The 19,348-nt window shown below is 51.7% G+C and overlaps 2 protein-coding genes across 2 annotated transcripts in view; one reads left to right on the forward strand and one right to left on the reverse strand.

The window, feature by feature from the left end:
* Positions 1-6: 6 nt before the first annotated feature.
* On the forward strand, positions 7-14,205 carry Wrap73 (WD repeat containing, antisense to TP73). The gene is given in 13 exon segments (XM_015501483.2): positions 7-129; positions 2,617-2,769; positions 3,476-3,592; positions 7,534-7,606; positions 9,039-9,142; positions 9,501-9,587; positions 9,867-10,001; positions 10,082-10,159; positions 11,596-11,701; positions 12,515-12,640; positions 13,386-13,412; positions 13,415-13,576; positions 13,875-14,205. Coding segments are annotated over 13 exon segments (1,380 nt in total). The 5' UTR covers positions 7-60; the 3' UTR covers positions 14,018-14,205.
* Positions 14,206-14,689: 484 nt separating this feature from the next.
* Tprg1l (tumor protein p63 regulated 1 like) overlaps positions 14,690-19,348 on the reverse strand; it is a 7,416-nt gene continuing 2,757 nt past the window's right edge. Inside the window, exons 3-6 of the mRNA XM_015501322.1 lie at positions 19,016-19,163; positions 18,706-18,882; positions 17,185-17,338; positions 14,690-15,888 (exon numbers count right to left, since the gene is read on the reverse strand). Of these exons, the coding sequence (XP_015356808.1) occupies positions 15,694-15,888; positions 17,185-17,338; positions 18,706-18,882; positions 19,016-19,163 (674 nt within the window). The 3' untranslated portion in view covers positions 14,690-15,693. The remainder of the gene's footprint in view (positions 15,889-17,184; positions 17,339-18,705; positions 18,883-19,015; positions 19,164-19,348) is intronic.

Consider the following 19,348-nt stretch of genomic DNA (forward strand, 5'->3'; position numbering starts at 1 on the left):
TTGCGGCGGCGGGCTCCCGCGGGCTGTCGGGCGCGGGTCGGCCCGCGGCGGCCGGCGGCCATGAACTTCTCCGAGGCGTTCAAGCTCTCCAGCCTGCTCTGCAGGTTCTCCCCGGACGGCAAGTACCTGGTGAGCGGCGGCGCGCGCCCTGCGCCCGCGGCGGGAGCCCGGGCGGACGCTGCTCCGGATCCCGGCACCGCGGGCTGAGCGGGGCGGGAACAGGCAGGAGCTCCGGGGTGGGTGCCCCGGATCGGAGGGGTCCTGCACAGGCGCGCAGCCCCGGGCGGGAGGCGTCCTGGGCAGGTGCGCAGCCCCGGGGCGGGAGGCGTCCTGGGCAGGTGCTTCGCATAGGAGGGGTACTCGACGGTGCACAGTCTCAGGCAGCAAGGGTCCTGAGCCGGTGCGCAGCCCTGGACAGAAGGGCCATCTGGGCAAGTGCTTCAGTCTGGAGGTGAACCTGGGCAAGTGTGCAGTTCCAGGCGGGGGGGTGGGGGGGGACTGAGCAGGTGTGCTGGACCCCGAGCTGCAGCTCGGTGTGCAGGTGTGCAACTCCAGGCAGAAGGGATCCTGGGCTGGTTCTCCAGACTAGAAAGGGATCTGGGCAGGTGACTCCATATAGCTGTTTTTGGCTGTCAAAGGCGGATTAGGGATAAAGCTGTGTCTCTTTCACTCACTTGAGAGTCCAGAAGATGTTAGCTGATTGTTACTTTGTCACAAAAGTTGTCTGTTAACTGGTAAATAATATGGCTACTTTGTTGTCAACTCTCCTCCCTGTCCTCACCACATTCAAGTAATGCCCTCAAGGCTAGACTTGAACAGCTCATTCCATGGGTGACAATGCTTAAATTGCAGAGCTACAACTTCAAATTTTGAAATAAAGCAATATGACCAGTGTATATCCTAAGAAGTGGGGAGAATAATTGATATTGGGAAACGATTAAAGAAAAAACATCAGGCCTTAAAGAAAGTGTGCTTCATTTTTTTGTTCACTGCCCTGTATTAACCAACTGATGCTTTCTGATTCTTTTTCAGCTTGCACCTTTGTTAACATTCCTGTTATCTTGCATCTTTATTAACATTTCTGTTGTCTTTGTCTAGACCTTTGAGAATATAACTCCCAAAATGCATGTTTACTTTCTTTATGGAGGTATTATTCTAAATCACATAAAATAGTATTCAGCTACAAAGTACAAAATTTCATTAGCTTAAAGTGGCATCCAGAAACCTTGGTATGTTTTTCAAAGTGCCCCCTCCACAAATTAGGTTTCTTTTTTTTTTAAATCCATTTATGAAAGTTTCATTGATTTATAAGGAGAATGATTATATTTGCTTTTTGGTTTGTGTGCCCTCATCAGAATATTGTGGAACACTTGGTAATAATTTGTTACTGGAATCCTGTTCTTGAAAGCCCAGTTTTAGTATCATGCTATAGATATCAGATGGTGCTTGTGAGTGCCAAAGTTTCCATTTCTTAAGGAATTCATTGTAACTAATCAGAGCTGTGGAAGCTACAGTGTGAGAAAATAAGTACTGTGATGCTGTCTCTTCAAATCTGCAGTCACCACCTTCCCTTTTTCTTTTTTTTTTTCCCCACCAATGAGGCTTTCTTTGTGGAAGTTAATAAAGCTAATAAGTCTAGTTTGACCTTGATAAGTACAGAAATGAAGCAATTAACATTTAAAAATCCAGTCTTGATTTTTAGTCTATAATATATAGTCAGCAGGTGGTTACTCAGAAATTATTTGCATAAATATGGACATAAAGAAATATTTAAGAAACATTTAAGAAAATACATTTAAAACAGACTTTTTGATGTTCAGTGACAGGGACAAGTCACATGTGTTCACTTTTGGTTTGTTCTGGGTTGGCTAGTGGTGCCATGTTTTCACCAACAGCCCTGAGCCCTGGGGTTTTAACTCTTCATAAATTTGAGGAAACTGTCTAGAAGTGACAGTAGGAAAGGCTCTGGTTATTAAGTCACAGAAGAGCTTTTCCCAGTATTCTGTCCCACTTGGGCTTAGTTTTTAGTGTTAACTTAAGAAAGGAGTAAAAGTGCTTTAAGTAGAGTCTTAATAGTCTCACACTTTATACTAGAGCATAGTTTATTTCTTTAATTGTATTTTAATTGCAGATTTATCAGGTGCAGTGATAATTTGACATGTGTAGCATCTAGTGATAAAGTCAGTAGTGGAGCCTAACAATTTAAAACCTTTGTGGGCTGGGATTGTGGCTCAGTGGTAGAGCGCTCATCTAGCACATGTGAGGCCCTGGGTTCAATCCTCAGCACCACATAAAGATAAATAAATAAAATAAAGATATTGTGTCCAACCATAACTAAAAAATAAATATTAAAATAAAATAAAACCTACTTTGTATATTTCAGCTTCAGTCTCTGTATTACTTCCTCTTGTTTTGGGAATGAGCTCTGTGATTGCTGTGCGGCATGAAGCCGCGTAGACATGAGGCTGTGTAGCAAAGCTGTGTAGACATGAAGCTGTGTAACATAAAGCTCATGAGGCAGGGGAAGGAGATGGCGCTGAATGCAGGGCCACGCCGATGCCCCATGCCCCTCCTGTAGAGCAGAAGAGTCCATGCTTGCTCACTTATGTCTTTTAGGCCTCCTGTGTCCAGTACCGGTTAGTCGTCCGGGACGTGAGCACCTTGCAGATCCGTCAGCTGTACACCTGCCTGGACCAGATCCAGCACATAGAGTGGTCGGCAGACTCCCTCTTCATCCTCTGTGCCATGTACAGACGGGGGCTTGTGCAGGTGTGTGTTCTTGTGTTGGGGTCAGACTTAGGAAACCTCCCTGGGAGTGTCGTGTCACCAGTGTTATGTCTTCCAGTTTGGAAAACAGTGGCAGTGCAGCTCAAAGTCAGTTTTCTTTTATAATTATAATGTTCCTCTAATAGTTTAATACTTTAATTTATTTTTTATTTTTCAAATTTTATTTATTTATTTATTTAGTTGTAATTGGACACAATACCTTTATTCCATTCATTAATTTTTTTTGTGGTGCTTAGGATTGAGCCCAGGGCCCCGCGCATGCTAGGCGAGCACTCTACTGCTGAGCCATAATCCCAGCCTCCTTAATACTTTAAAAATGAGTAAACCCTAGAATATTCTTGGTCTCTAAGCAAATATAATTCCAGAAATGGAGGTATTTGCCACTGCAGTCTAATGCTGGGGTGCTGTGTGTTTCAGGCAGTGCTAGATAAGGCAGTGCTTTGTCACATACCCACAGCAGCTCAGTGAGGGCCTGGGAGGGCAACCTGGATACATCGTTTTACAGGATAGCGAGAGAAGATCACCCAGAAGCGAGCTTATGTTGCCATGGGCCTAGAGCCAGTGCTTCCTGAGGGCAGACTCCAGAGCTGTCCTATCTTGATCCAGCGCAGTGGACGGTCCCTGGGAGAAGGCATGCTGGGTGTGCCAGTTGGTCCCTAATGGTGCATCTCTCTCTTTGCAAATCCAGGTCTGGTCTCTGGAGCAGCCAGAGTGGCACTGCAAGATCGACGAGGGCTCTGCAGGGCTGGTGGCCTCGTGCTGGAGCCCAGACGGGCGCCACATTCTGAACACAACAGAATTCCATGTGAGTGTCAGGCCTTGTGAGCCTTGTCAGCTAGTGGGAGCCCACACTCTGCTCCCAAGGGGCCTGGGACTGTCACTGTTGGGCTCTGGAGCAGCATGTCTCTCAAAAGTCCTATCCCAGAAGCACTGGATAACCTTTTAGGTCAATTTTGAAGAAAACACCTTTTTTTCCTTTTATTTGTGACACTAGGTTTTTAACTTAAAATTTTCAAAAGGAAAAGTTATCATCTACAGAGTTCATAAACCTTAAAGAAATGGCTTTATTGTGTATCCCACATTACACATATATTAATTCTGAAACATAATTTATACAGAATCAATTACTTGCCTAGAGTGCATTTGGATGACACTGTTCAACCTAAGACCAAGGTTGTGGCCACTTTGCAGGTGACATTAGAGTAAATGTCGAGATGAGGGGTGGAGGAACACCAGGAACCTCATGGCACGGGGCACCCTGGGACAATACTGAAACTGACCCCAATAGTCAAGCAGACTTCCATTGCCACAGTGAAGAACAACACAGGATGCAGATGTCCCTGGGCAGGAATTGACCCTGTGGTCACCTGTGCCTCAGTCTAGTTGACAAGGGAGGATAGAACACTCTCAGACCTGTGCCACTGGACCCTTCCAGATGCACAACCCTGTAGGAGGGTGTTGCAGAGGGTGAGAGGAGGCTCTGCTTCCTGCGTGTCACTAAGAAGGCTGTGTGGTTCCGCAGGCCACAGAGGACAGCAGATTGCTGTCAAGCCTGGAGTCCTGCTTTCCTCTCCAGGGCCACTCCTCAGCCGGCACTTGGCATTAATCATTTCCTTGCTCTTCTGGGGGGCATCATATGTGTTGCACAGATGTTTGGTTTTTAAATGGCCCTGTGCTTGCTTCACAGATCGCCCAGCGTTGTTTTTAGATTCACCCATGCAGTTCGTTCATTCTTTGTAAGAAAAACCATGCCACAGTCTATTAGCCATTCTGTTTCGGGGCATTTTGGGTTGTCAGAGGCACAGGGCTGTCATGCTGTGGTTCATACCCCCTGTAACATATCCAGAAACCGTGGGAGGGTCCTGCCTGGTCAGCACCGATGTGTTCATCTCTCCGGACGGAGCTTTGCGATCCAGTGGAACTGTGCTGGCCTTCACTCTGGTTTAATTTCATGTCCTTAATTATTGATGAGGTCGAGTACTTTCGTATCTTGTTTTACACACGGTAATTTAGACAAGTGGAGTGTATAGCTGTGTGTGGTATGAGGTATGGACCCATTGTGTTCTCTTCCCTGAGTTATTTACTCTAAATAATTACTTCATCCATCTTCACCGTGGTCTAAGTACTGAATTCCTTTATGCCCTCAGGATCATTTCTGATTTTCAGTCTCTTCCATTGTTGGTCCACTTAAGTGCTTGTGTCCCACTTTAAGTGGTTGAGGTTTCACATTATGTATTTATTTACTTTTATTTTTATTGTTCTGGGGATGGAACACACGGGCTCATATGTGCCAGGCCAGGGCTTTACCTCTGAGCCCCCACCCAACCCTTCGTGCCCTTACATGTTAGTGTGGATGTAGTAAGTAGCCTGTAGTGGACTAGGGGAAAAACGAGGGCTAGAGGTGTGAGTAAGCTGCAGAGCCTTGCCTAGCAGGAGCGAGGCCCTGTGAGAAGACAACGTATTTCATAGGCAGTAAAACCCACCCACTTGATGCTTGCAGTTTGGAGGTTGTTTTGCAGGTAGTCCTGGGTGAGCAGGGCTAAGGACTTCGGCCCCATAGTATGGGACCCCTCATCGCTGTCCCTGTCCTGCCCGTCACCTGCAGCCTCCATCTCTGAGGCTTTGCCTGCTGGAGCCGTCTGCTGCCCAGAGCTCTGGCACCCCCTTGCACCATCCCGTCATGGTGTCCTGTGGCCACCCTCCTGCTGCCGAGTGCTTCTGAACCCTTCTGCATGGCCCCTGTGCCATTGTGGGCTGTCTTCTGATGGAAGTGGCCGTAGAGAGGCCTGTGCCCAGGGCCAGCATGCTTCTTCAGCTGTCAGTGGAGCGGGTAGAGTTGACACAGGTGTATTCTTTCCTTTTCTTTTTTGAGGAACCCGGTGGCTCTCTACCCCTGAGCCACATCCCAAACCCTTTTTATTTTGAAACAGGGTCTTTCTAAGTTGCTGAGGCTGGCCTTGAACTATGATCCTTGAGCTTCATCCTTTCAAGTTGCCAGGGTTACAGGCCAGCACCACTGTGCCCGGCCCCCTAACTTTTTTTCTTACTGGATTTGTGTGTGTGTGTGTGTGTGTTTACTGGGGATAGAACCCAGGGCCTCGTGAGTGCTGCTAAGCTATATCCCTAGCCCTCCTCCTGGAGGTTTCTAAACTTCTTTGTTCCTGGTGGGGTGAAGGCAGAAGCCAGGCTAAGTGCGTTTCCTGCTGGGGCCTCCGTAAGGTGCAGGCGGCAGATGCTGTCTCTGACACCTGCCTGTGCTCCGGGGTGTATAAGTTTCTCGTTGAGTTGTCAAGTCTGCTCTTTGGGGTGGTTTCCACTCCTGCACTCCGGGCCTGGGGCACCTGGCCTGCCACTGGGCAGTCTGCCTCTGGTGAAGACGGTTCCCTGCTCTCCTCATGGGACTCCTGCTCTACTCCACACCACCCTCCCCAGGCCTCAGCGTGGCAGAGGCTCTGGAGGATGAGCCCTGTCCTCAGTGCTCAAGTTCACAAGAGGGCAGTGCCTGCTGTCACTCCTCCACACTGTGTGCAGGCGTCCACGTGCCCGTGGGCTCCCAGACACAGTGGCCTCGGTCTGGTTTTCTTTCTTATTTTTAGGAGGGATGATGTGGAGAAATCGAGTTAGTTGAGTTTTAACCTGATGAACTGAAAGCAGGCAGCATTTTCTGAGTCGCGCTGGCACAGAAACGGGCACACTGCATCCTCAAGTGGCACTTACCCGACTGAGTGCCCTTGGGGCCACATCCTTCGTAGGAGGGCTGTGGAGTGCCACCCGAGTCCTTGTGCCTGGCACTTGCTACACTTCATGCTGCAACAGCCCTCCTTATGCAGCAGAGCAGGTGTGGGACCTGAGGATCAGTGGCTGTCGCGCTGCCCAGTGGGAAGGGCGTGGAGAACCTTTACAGAAACAAGTTATTCTTGTCTGCTCCACAGGGGTGGGGTTATAGAGGGTCAGCATATAATCAGGTGTGGCCGGGCACACGCGTGGAATTTGATGTTACATCCCAGAAGGTCAGATTCCCATCCAGGGCTGTTCCCCTTGGTGCAGGTGTCCTCAGTCCCTTGTTGGGACCTTGTCTTGGCCTTTTGTACCAGCCTGGTCACCTCCAGGGGAGGGAGAGGGGTGGTGGAAACAGCAACAGTGGTCACCTCCCGGCTACCATGTAAGGGGAGAGGAGAGGTGGAGAGCAGCGACAGCAGTGGCCTCCCAGCTACCAGGGGAGGGAGAGGAGAGGTGGGGAGCAGTGACAGTGGTGGCCCCGGAGCTCTTCTGCAGAAGGCACGGCCCTTAACGTTCTCCTCTTGGTAACCAGGGCCCTTAGTGTCCTCTTCTTGGTAACCCCTCAATAGGCTGCAGCTGTCCCGGGGACTTAAGCCAGAACCACCTGACTCCACACAGTGCTCTAGAGGCTGAAAGAGGCTCTTCTGGGTCAAGACTTTTCTCCATCCAGACATTTCTGTGCCTGTCGTAATATGCAAGCCGGGAGAGCTAGCGTTTAGAAACACACCCACTTGACTTGGCTCACTCAGACAATATCATTCCAGAACACAATTCTAAGAACATTAGTAGGAGGACAGTAAACTTTGCATTTGGACACAGTTGTAGAGAAGAGTCCCTGGAAGGATCAGTAGCCTTGTGTCAGTAAATCTTTTCCTGGGACTGGTGATCTGGTTTATGATTCGGGACAGGCTTTCTGAAGATGCTAAGTACGTGCCAATTCCTTTCTCTCTCCCATTTCCCCAATAGCTGCGGATAACTGTCTGGTCCCTGTGTACAAAGTCCGTGTCTTACATCAAGTATCCCAAAGCCTGTCAGCAGGGTGAGTCTGCCACAGCCGCTCCAACTTACTTCTTTGCATCTGTTTGGGGATTTGGGGACTTTCTTCCATGGAATATTTCCAACTTAGAAACTCAGCAGCACACCAGCTCCTAGTGGACCCTCTTCCTGTCCCCACTCAGCCCTTGTATACTTGAAGTGTCTCCCAGGCATGTTCCCATCTTTCTCTGTAAAAGTCAAGGCCCTTTCGCTACCATTTGGGTGACAAGAGGAAGCCAGGCAGACTTCAGATAAAAGTGGAGTTCACAGGAGACCCTGGCCTTCGAGAGAGCAGGTGGTCAGACCCTCCAGCTGGTGCCCGGCAAGGACACGGCTCAGCATCCACATGAATGTCGAGTCACTGGCTCTTCTGGGACTTCTCTGAGCTGGTCACACCCAGGGGCAGGCTAAGGCATGGGGGCCCTCTCCCCATTAAGGCCTCTGGGAGGAGGTGGGCTGCTGGGCAGACGCACCCAGCATGCCGGGCAGGACTAGTGACTGCTGCATCTGTCGAGACAGAGGGAAGTAGTGTTACCCGACTGGACGGTTTGATGGCGTTACTGTTTTTCAGTTGCCATCCTATCAGCAATCTGGGAATTGCATTGGCATGAAAGTGCAATTGTGTGATTATTTTTGATGTGTAGAGTTTGAATGTTAGCAGCTCTGCTGAGGAGGTGCGCACTGCCCGAGTGGAAGTCATAAGTTATTGGAGGTGGTTTCTTTTCTTTTTTCTCTTTTTTAAATTTTTTAGTTGTAGATGGACAAAATACCTCTATTTTATTTATATTTAGGTGCAGCAAAGGGTGGAGCCCAGAGCCTCACACATGCCAGGCAAGCGCTCCACCACTCAGCCCAGCCCCGGCCCTGAAGGTGACCTTTTTATTCACAAAACCTGAAAACTTGGCCTGGGTTCTGTGAGGCGATATAGAACTGGAAAATACAATTTTACATTTTCAACCAAAGTTTTTTTCTAAGTAGTCATCTTTTTTTTTTTTTGAGAGAGAGAATTTTAACATTTATTTTTCTTAGTTCTCGGCAGACACAACATCTTTGTTTGTATGTGGTGCTGAGGATCGAACCCGGGCCGCACGCATGCCAGGCAAGCGGGCCACCGCTTGAGCCACATCCCCAGCCCTCTAAGTAGTCATGTTAAATTTACTTCTTCTAAACTATGAAGTTCAAAAGTAAAAAAAAAGAAATGTACTAAGAACTGACTCTTGACCCGCTGAAGAGGAGCCGCCCAGCAGCTCTCAGACACCGAGTTTTGCCAGTGGTGCTCCCGCTGGTGGGCACCAGGTGCGGGATGTGTCCCGGAGGGCTCCCCACTGGGCACCCCCTTTGCCCTCCGCTTGCTTTTGTCGTCCTCCCTTGAAAACCACTGCTGTCCTTTCTTTGCTTGGCTACTTCCTAATTGGGTCCTCTCCCCTTCCTGGCAGGGGTCACTTTCACCAGGGATGGCCGCTACATGGCCTTGGCAGAGAGGCGGGACTGCAAGGACTATGTGAGCATCTTCGTGTGCAGCGACTGGCAGCTCCTGAGGGTACGGCGCTTCCTCACCCTGGGGGAGCAAGGCGCCCGGAGGTGGGCCCCCCAACACTGCTGCTGGCACTTGCGCTGTGTGGAGGGATTTTAACCACAGGGACAGAATGTAGATATTTTCGTTCATTTGTGCGTCAGAAAATTAAATGCATGAGTGTTAAAAATATTAAGTATACAGAGAAGGCAGCTGGCCGGAAGCATGCACTGCCTCACTTAGGAGCTCTCCATTTGCTCAGGCATTCGAGACCCACCTGGGCAACATGATGGGGCTCCCATCTCAAGAAAATACATGTATAAAAGAAACACTTATTTAGGAAAAGATTGGCAGATTTTCATGTTTTTCCTCTCCCCCTTGGAAGCATTTCGATACAGATACCCAGGACCTGGCAGGGATCGAGTGGGCCCCGAACGGTTGTGTGCTGGCAGTGTGGGATACCTGCTTGGAGGTACGGAGTGTGCCCAGTGACACGTCCTCTTCTAAGAGCGCCCACCTGCTCCTCACCTGGTGCTCTCTGCAGACAGTGAGACAGTGGGCTTGGCCTGGTTGCAGTTGACTGTCGTCAGGTGTATGCCACAGTCTCCCCTTTCCCTGTGCCACTGCGAGATGTAATCCCACTTTACAGGCAGGTGGAGGACACTTCCTCCTGGGCTGCTCCCCGTGGGCTGCAGGAGTCTGCACTGCTGTGTGTTCCCTGGAAAGTGACGCCTGCATGTCTCCTCTGCAGTATAAGATCCTGCTATATTCCCTGGATGGCCGCCTGCTGTCTGCCTACTGTGCTTACGAGTGGTCCCTGGGCATCAAGTCGGTGGCTTGGAGCCCCAGCAGTCAGTTCCTGGCAGTGGGGAGCTACGACGGAAAGGTGGAGACAGGTGGGGTGGGAACCCAGTGAGCGGCCCTGCTTAGCCCCACGGCTCACCTCAGCTATGCTTCTTTCTCCAGGTGCGCCTCCTTAATCATGTGACTTGGAAAATGATCACCGAGTTCGGGCATCCTGCAGCCATCAACAACCCCAAGATAGTAAGTCCGGGTCCTGAGCTGGGGTCTGAACAGTGTTTGGGGAGGGGGAGGAGCTGCTCGCGAATTCTGACCCTGCTGATGTTATTGTCCCCACACCTGCATCTTTCTGTGCCCTGCTGGTTCTGTCAGTGCAGGCTTATATTTCGAGCTGTGCTGCCCACAGGCTCTTCCAGCTACTGCACTTGCACTTCAGGCCTCCTTCCAAGAGGACCCGAGTCTGCCCCTGCCCCTGCCCCTGCATTTGGGCTGGGAGAGCTGGGCACCTCCACAGGGCCTGAGGAGGTCACGTTCCAGGCCCAGGGAGCAGGAAGCACAAAGTCCTCTGATGGAGAGGACTTTTGGTGTCCATTTGTGCAGCAGCAGCAACAAGTGCCCACTGCCTCCTGGCCTCTGGTCTGTGTGGGTGATGGTAGAAGATGAGATAAAAATGCTGGCCTCCCTGTTAGGGCTGCCTGGCCCTGAGGAGGAGAATACGAGTGGCGTGGCCGGCAGGCACAGGGCCAGGCCAGCCAGCCAGCCAGGGACCTTCCTGGAGGTGACATCAAGGTGAATACTGGGAGGAGGTGCAGAGAGGAGCTGCAGGTGCCAGGAATGGGTGATCTCAGGTGAAGGTGCCTCTTGGAGGGAGCGGTGAGGGAGGCTCTGTGAGGGAAGGCCGAGGGAAGGCTGACCATAAGGGCCCAAAGATGTGCCTGTGGCCTCTGCATCTCTCCAGGGCCTCTCACCATGTATGCCTTAAAAACTAAACCAGGTGAACCCTGCACCAGGACCCCCGAGTGTTGGTCAGCTTTCCCTGCTGTGACAGAATGCCTGCAGAAATAGCTTGCAGGTGGGAAGTCACGGCCTCAGGGTTCAGTCCATGTCACCTAGCCCTCTTGCTTTGAGCCTGTGGCTAGGCAAAGCAGAGCTGCTTACCTCGTGGTGGCCAAGAAGCAGAGCAAGAGGGGAAGGCCTGGATCCCAGGTCCCCTTTAAGGCCACGCCCCCAGTGACCTAACTTCCTCCCCTAGGTGCAACCTCCCCTTGTTGCTACAGGCTGAGGACCATCAGCAAATGGGCCTTTGGGGGACTTTAAGATCCAGACTGTAGGCCCGAGCCTGCCACACCCACCACCTCTTCGGGGAGGTTCCTCCGCATGCTGCTTGCTGGCATCTGGTGGTGCCCACTCTCCTTTGCCGTCACCAGGGAAGTGGACGCCCTGCTCACTTCTGCACGGTTGGCTGCAGGAGTGACCGGGTGCTGTCTGAACACAGCTGCACACTGGCTCCTCGCTTCTCAAGGGGCACTTGCCAGCAGGCTCAGGTGGCCCTGGAGAGCCTCCCTCCACAGGTGGAACCGTTACACCACAGCTGCTTGCCCAGCACCCTCGGGCATCCCCATAGCAGCTCCCAGGTCTCAGCCCTGTCCCTCCTACCTGGTGACCCGGTTGTCTTTCAGGTTGTGTATAAGGAAGCGGAAAAGGGCCCACCGCTGGGGCTGGGCCGCCTGTCCTTCCCGCCACCTCTACCACTGGCGGCCCCCCTCTCAGCCTCAGAGAGCAAATGTAAGTAGCAGAGGGCTACTGTCCTCTGCATGGGACACTTTGCTTGTTTTTGTTTTTCTTTTAAAATGAAAAAGATTCCTTTTTGTCCAAATACATTTCAGGTGCTCTTTATTTTTTTAAAAGTCCATTTCCCTTCCTGTGCTGCCTCCAGCCAGCGATGGAGTAAGTGCTGGAGTCTAGTTTGACAGCTGGCTCACTGAGGGCAGGACTTGACATGAAGAGTGAGGTGCCCCAGGGGATCAGAGAGCCTGCAGGGTGCAGTGAGCGGGACTAGCTGGACCCAGCAGGGTGTGGTGACACCTCGGCTGGTCCTGGCCATGCACTGGGAGCAAGGAACCTGTGCTCCAGAGGACACAGGGACCTTAGGGACATGTGGGGATAGCACCTGGCCCTTTGCAGGCGTGGAGGGTAGGAGGGCAGCCTGGCCCCAGGAAGCAGCTCACCGCCACTTGTCCTGCAGCCTCCTGCTGCTGGTTTTATAAAGCTGTCTGCATCTGAAAGCCACAGAAGCAATGAGGTTGAGCTTGACTGAACCAGGATGGGTGGGAAAACAACTGCTGAGGTGTGAGAGCAGTGAGGGCAGCAAGGCTGGGTAGATCCGGAACAAGCCGGATGACATGGTGCCCTGTCGTTTCTTCCTTACCAGACAATGTCCCCAACACTGTATGGGTCTGGGACATCCAGGCCTGGCAGGCAGTGGTGCTACTGTCCCTGGGGGGAGTTCCCCGGCCTCCATGCTCCCTTCTTGCACAGCCCCTCCCGTGCTGTAGCCGACTCAGGCGAGCTCAGCATCTCTCCCTTGTGACGTTCCAGATGAGATCGCCTCTGTGCCAGTTTCCCTGCAGACCCTGAAGCCGGCCACCGACAGAGCGAACCCTAGGATGGGCGTGGGGATGCTGGCTTTCAGTGCTGACAGCTACTTCCTGGCCACAAGGAATGGTCAGTGTGCGCTGGTGTCCACCTGCTGTGCCCCACGCTCCAGGGGTAGAAACCATGGGAAAGGCAAAGCAAGTGAGGGGGCCGTGCGTGGGCTCCGATTGCCTGGCGAGATGCAGTGTCCTGCCGCAGAGGCCCCTCAGGAGTCCAGCTTATCTTTGAGGAGGCAGCAGGCCAGTGAGTCAGCAGCAGTACCTTGGCCTCTGCACACTCCTTCCTCCTTAAGAAAGAACAGGCGCCAGGCGCAGTGGCACGCGCCTTTGATCCCAGCAGCTGGCAAGGCTGAAACAGGATCGAGTTCAAAGCCAACCTCAGCAATCGCTGGGGAGGCTGAGACGGGAGGAGATGAGTTCAATGGCAGCAACGGCGAGGCGCTAAGCAACTCAGACCCTGTCTCGGGATGTGACTCAGTGGTCGAGTGCCCCCGAGTTTAATCCCTGGTATCCCATCCCCCCCCCAAAAATACAAAAAGAAAGAAGAGGGCATAGGGCAGGCAGTCTGCCCTGTAGGCCTGGTTCTTTTTTTTTTTTTTTTTTTTTTTTTGATTAATGATGGCAGCTCTTACAACAAAGCCAAAGAAGAACACTGGTGGGTGGTCTTTGAAGCCTGCGCTTTGCTCTGGAACCCTGGTCCTCTGAAGCAGGCTCAGGAACACTGACCTCTCCAGGGCTTGCTTGCAGAGGGGCCAGGCTACCTAGGGTCAGCAGAGCACAGATGACATGATGCCCTGTCATTTCTTCCTTCGCAGACAATGTCCCCAACACCGTCTGGGTCTGGGAATCCAGAAGCTCAGGCTCCTCGTGGTGCTGGAGCAGCTGGCCCCCGTGCGCTCTTTCCTGTGGGACCCACAGCAGCCTCGGCTGGCCATCTGCACAGGCGGCAGCAAGGTCTACCTGTGGTCCCCGGCGGGCTGCGTGTCGGTGCAGGTGCCTGGGGAGGGTGAGTGCATCCGGTGGGCGTGGAGCTGCAGCCCCTGGGGCAGCTGCCAGGCCCTCTGCTGTGCGGGGGAGCTCCTCCACGTCTTCCAGGAAACTTCAAGGCCTGTGCCCAGTGTGCACACCTGGCAGGACCCACCACTCTAAGCTTCATAGGGTGGATGGTGGCTTTGAGCTCTGCCTGGCTTCACCCATCTGGGGCACCCAGGTCCCTTCTGTTTGCCCGTGGGGTACAGGCTGCCTTCCCCAGGGATCCTCTGGCTCCCTTTTCTAATCCTCTGGCTACCCTTTTCTGTCTCTAGGTGACTTTCCGGTGCTTTCTCTGTGCTGGCATTCAAGTGGGGACTCCTTGGCCCTCCTCAGTAAGGATCACTTCTGTCTCTGTTTCCTGGACACTGAAGGGGGTCCACACACAGCTTTGGAACAACGGGACAGCCATGCGTAGGCCCTGGTGGAACCCTCAGCAGGGACTCCATGTCCCCGATCTGGGAAGGAAGAGGTTCCCCTGTGATGTGCTGGCTCAGTGACTTGACTCAGTGACTTGACTCTGAGTTTTCTGTAGCAAGGGGGTTTTGTAAATATGTGTGGTATAAAGCTGTAATTTTCATTATTTAAAATAAATATTTGCTAATTTATAAAACATTGATGCTTATTTCCTTGAAGTGCCATCACGGCAGGTTTTCCAGGTTAGGCTGAGCTGCTAGTCAATCTCAGGACGTGAAGGACGCTGTGCTGCAGAGCCCACCCCACTGCCATGGCTACTTTGGGTTCTTTTCAGTCACTGGTGGTTTCAGGAGGGCATGGGTGTGCCTGCCCTCTGTGGTAGGGTGTACTCTGGAGTGAGGGGGACAAGCACCTGAGGGCAGGGCTCTCCTGGGTCCCCCTCAAGGGGATGATAGCTGGCAGGCAGCGGCTGGAGCACCAGGGGTGCTGGGAGGGCTGCCCAGCTGCCCGCACTGTGTCTCTTCATGGAGACGTGCCAGGCAGGATCCTGTTCCTGCTCCTGCAGAGCCCGCAGACAGACCTTCAAAGCTGAGGCTGGAGACTCACTGGGGAGCTGCTCCCCTGGCTGGGCACTAATTTTAATGACAATAACCTCAAAAAACAGCAACATCCATTTGGTTCTAAACATCTTTACTACAAGACTGCAAGTGCAGGCTGAAGACCTGGGTGCTTTGAGACAGCCTTCCACTGGAGAGGCCACGTGTCCCGGTCGTGTCCCGGTCGAATCCGTGCCAGCAAGCGTAAAGCCATGACAGAGCTGTAAGTGAGGAGGAGGAGACTGAGGAGCCAGCGCTCAAGTCGCGAGTGCTGCAGCCCCACTAGGCATGGGCTGGGAGACTGATGGCACCTGGAACCTACGGGCTGCAGGAGCCAGGGTGGCAGCGTGTCTCTGGGGATCTAACTCATCCTTGCTTTAAAGTGCATCCTTTAAAGAGCAAACTACCTATTTCCCTTTTAAACACGAACAAAATAACAAAAGCTGAGGATACCTATAGTTGTCAAAATTATGTGCAATTCCTCAACAAATTGTGTTAAATGATTCTCTGTAAACCTTTTTGGGCCTGGGGAAAAAGTATTAACAACTTGGATTAATTTTAGAAAACATACAACTGTAGGTCAATCATATTTACAAAAAACAACTGTCCGCTAGGCTCTGACAAGGTACAGACTGCTGTGACCAGTCTGTAGGCTGCTTTTGTATTTTGCTTAAAAAAATGGATAAAATTTCAAAAATACAAAATTTGACATGAGTGTAAACACATGTGCAAGTGCAGGCACTGGAGATGCCAGGCTCCTCCCCGTACTGAGGTCTACACAGCGAGGCGCGCAGATGCGCCCACAGACTCGAAGCGTGCTGCAGGGGCTGGGCAGGAAACCACAAGAAGCTAATGGGCACTCGAGGGGACACGAACGGCAGCAGCTCAAGGTCAGCTACGTCTCTCTGCCCCTCTCTGTAGCTCACTAAGGAATTCACTGGACCATGCTAATAACACTCAGATCCCCAAAGGTGGCCACCCCGGTCCTCCCTCCAGTAGCAGCGGGCTGGCTTGAGGTCTCCCGCGTTCCCGAGTCCCACTCAACAAGGCTTTCCTTGGGGATGGCTCCACGCTGAGCTGTCTAGAAGCCAATCTTGCCTCTGGTCATGGAATAACCCAGCTTGGCCTCGTTGTTGATGAAGGACATCAATCCCACGTAGGTCTCGATGAGCAGGGGCCGCTCCAAGACCAGCACACCGCTTGCTTGTCCTGACAGAGGACTCTCTTTCTGGGCTTTTTTGACAGCTTGGATTAACAGAGCCTTGAAGCTTTCCAACTTCAAAGAGAAAAAAACAGGGAGCTTCAAGCAACAAAAGAGTGATCTGTTAAATGGAAAAATCGGCATTTTGAGACATTTAACTCTCTCAAAACACACACACACAGGCAATGAGATGTTCTAAAACACGTCTTTAAGTGATTTCATTTTGAGAATATCGCAGTACTTATACAACCAGTACGCAGGTCACTCGGGTGCAGGCGTGGTACACTGCTTCACTGCACACTGTAGGGAGAAGCACCCTCTAAATGCTGATCAGAGAAAAACAGGCACGTAAGCCAGTCCTGGGTACTGCTGCCCGGCACCGCGTCCTGGACCGAGGGCGGTGATGCCATGTTTGCAGCTGTCTGCCCCAGTGCCCACCACTGCTGTGTGAGCAGGCTGCTGTGGCACAACGTGACTCTGTGGTGTGTGCCTTTTTCTTTGTTGAGCCCCTCAGGGCCCTCACTTGACAAGACTCCTCTCGGCCACTTCTTGGGAGTCCCTCCACAGCCCTCAGCGTGGCTCTCTGATGGGCGTGACACCTGCCATTGTGCTCGTGGGTTTAGACATCAGCCTTTCCTCCCGACAGGACTGTGGAGGGGGGCAAGTGTTTTGCCACAGAGGCCCACTTCATCCTAGGCAGGCTCCCAGGTGCAAGGCACCCAACCCATCTCTGCTCCAAACCTGGCCTGAGGCCCAGGGAGCACCCACACTAAGTGTCTTCAACATGGCGGGCCGGCTGCTACTCCCTACCGTGTGTCTGGGCTGTTCTCCAAGAGAATCAGCAGCAGCAAGGGGCCATGTTACAGACCAGCAGTCATACAGGGCTCCTCACACACAAACGAAATAATTTTTTTTTTCCCAGTAATGGGAAAGGAACCCAGGGCGTTCTGCCACTGAGCTCCATTCTTGGGCCTTTTCGTTTTATTTTGAGACAGAGTCCTGCTAAGTAGCCCAGGCTGGCATTAAACTTGCAATCTTCCTGCCTCAGATTCCAGAATCACTAGGATTACAAGTGGGCACCAAAGTGCATAGCTTAACCAGAATAAAATTTTTAAAATATTTTTTTTTAGTTGCAGTTGGACACAACACCTTTATTTATTTATTTTTTATGTGGTGCTGAGGATCGAACCCAGGGCTGCGCAGTGCTAGGTGAGCGCTCCACTGCTGAGCCCCAGCCCCAGCCCTAACCAAAAACTTTTTATTTCCTCATGGTCAGCAGGCATTCCTCCAGCTCTCACCCCGGCCTGTGGCCACAGACCTCTCACCACTGCTGGACACGACAGCTGCAGTGGCTGCTGACCACCTGCTCACCTGGCACAGGGAAGCCGTCTTTTCATCCACACCAGCCATTGGGTGCTCTATGAAAGTGGCGTAGGGCACGTTCGTGGACCAGGGGTTCCATCTGTTTATGAAAGAAGGACGACTCTGCTTGTCCCACTGGATGCGAATCCCAAAGCCTTCTCGCCTGACACAGGAGAACAAACAGCCATCTTCAACACCACAGACAGGAGGCTCCCGCACCCGTCAGAGACGAAAAGCAGCAGTTCATGTAGCTCTGTATCCCCAGGAAGACCCGAGACACTTCCCAACCCAAAGTGGCTTTGAGTGTCACTGTTACCCGGGCTGGCCTTGAACTCATGATCCTCCCTCCTCAGACTCCCAAGTAGCTGGGGATTATAGATGTACACCACCATGCCCAGCTTTTTGGCTTAAGGACTTTTAAATATGACAAGTTAAATATATTGTCTTGTTTATCTAAACTTTATCTTTACTTATGCATTAAAAATTAATAGAAATACATCACAGATAGCCTAGCCCGTGATTAATGTTCATAACTTTGCTGTTTCTTTACTGTATTATTAAATGCTGGCTAAAATTTTTAATCATGTTGGCTCACTGAATTCTCCATTCAAATCTCTACATCAAACTCTAAATTGTAGCTGGGTGCAAAATAAAACCTCTGAATTTTACAGTTTAGGTTTTTTCCTATTAAAGATGATCAATTCTTTTTTAAAAATATTTTTTAGTTGTAGTTGACACAATATATTTTATTTATTTATTTTTATGTGGTGCTGACGATCGAACTCAGGGTCTCACACATGCTAGGCGAGTGCTCTACCGCTGAGCCAGCACCCCTGCCCCAAGATGATCAGTTCTTGAAAGTTGAGCAATAGATATTTTTTTTCCTCTTTTCTTTTTCTTTTTTGGTGGTATTGGGGACTAAACCCAGGGGTGGTCTACCACTGACCTACATCCCTGGCCCTTTTTTTGTTTTTAACTTTTTACTCTGAGATAGGGTCTCACTAAGTTGCCTAAGCTGTCCTCAAACTCACAATCCTCCTATCTCAGCCTCCAAAGTGGCTGGGATAATAGGTGTGTGCCTCTGTGCTTGGCTACCCCCAGATATTTGCAAATATATCCACCCTTAGTAATATCTATAAATTAAATTGGCACTCTTAAAAAAAATCAACCAACAAAATCACTGGGCTTGAACATGTAATCTTTCCTTGGATGGAGATAAAATGCCCTGAGGAACATCCAAGTTCACTTTTGACAGTGGCTCTGCTGGGATGTATCTGAAACCCAGTTAAACCACTTCCACTGCAAGCCTAAAAGGTGTCTTTCATGCCAAAATCCCTCTCAGTAAGCACTCCACTCCCAGAAAGTCACTTGCTTCTATTTTAAGGATCTTTCTATCCATCCTTCAGGCTGAGATCATTAGCTTACACAGAACAGCAGACACAGGACTACCACCTAGGGGTTTAAAAGAGCTGAGTTCTAAGGTCACAATGGTCCCAACGGCAAGATAAGGGCTTCTTTGAATGCACTCACTTGTTGAGAGACTTGGGGGGAAACTGGAACTCTCCGTGGGAGATGGTGTCCACTGCACTGAGTGCCACCCTGACCACCTGCTGGCACTGAAGGCTGATGAAGTCGTACTTACAGATGAGCAACGACTGGTCAGTGACCAACACCAGACGCTCTTTTTCGTTGTTCCAGTGGTCCACCCTAGAGGTGAAGACAAGTCACCTGTTCCCACCCTCTTGAGCAAACACGGCCCTGGTCTTCTCAGGGGGGTGTTCCAGTGGTTCGCAGGGCCTGGTCACGGGAAGTTCCCCCCCAACACCGGAGGCTCGCTTACTCGGTCAGCAGCCACACCCCCTGGATCTCGCCGTCCTCCACGGGCCGGACAACGGCGCGGATCTCTTCCACGGCCTGCTCGATGGTGCCGGGCTGGACGCGGCCGGGGCAGAGGTCACTCTGGGCAGGCGCTCTCCTCTCCTCCTGTCCCTCCTGCTTCCCAGGGCCTGGTCCTCCTCCCCAGCCTCCCAGACCCTCCCGCGGTCCCAGCTTCCTCCCGTGCCCTCCCCGTCCGTGCCCGACCCTCCTCCCCAGCCCTCCCGCTGCCCTCCCCGTGCCCGACCCTCCTCCCCTGTCCTCCCACTGCCCTCCCCGTGCCCAACCATCCTCCCCT

The sequence above is a fragment of the Marmota marmota genome, unplaced genomic scaffold (assembly GCF_001458135.2).
Source record: "Marmota marmota marmota unplaced genomic scaffold, marMar, whole genome shotgun sequence".
In the NCBI taxonomy this organism is placed as follows: domain Eukaryota; kingdom Metazoa; phylum Chordata; class Mammalia; order Rodentia; family Sciuridae; genus Marmota; species Marmota marmota.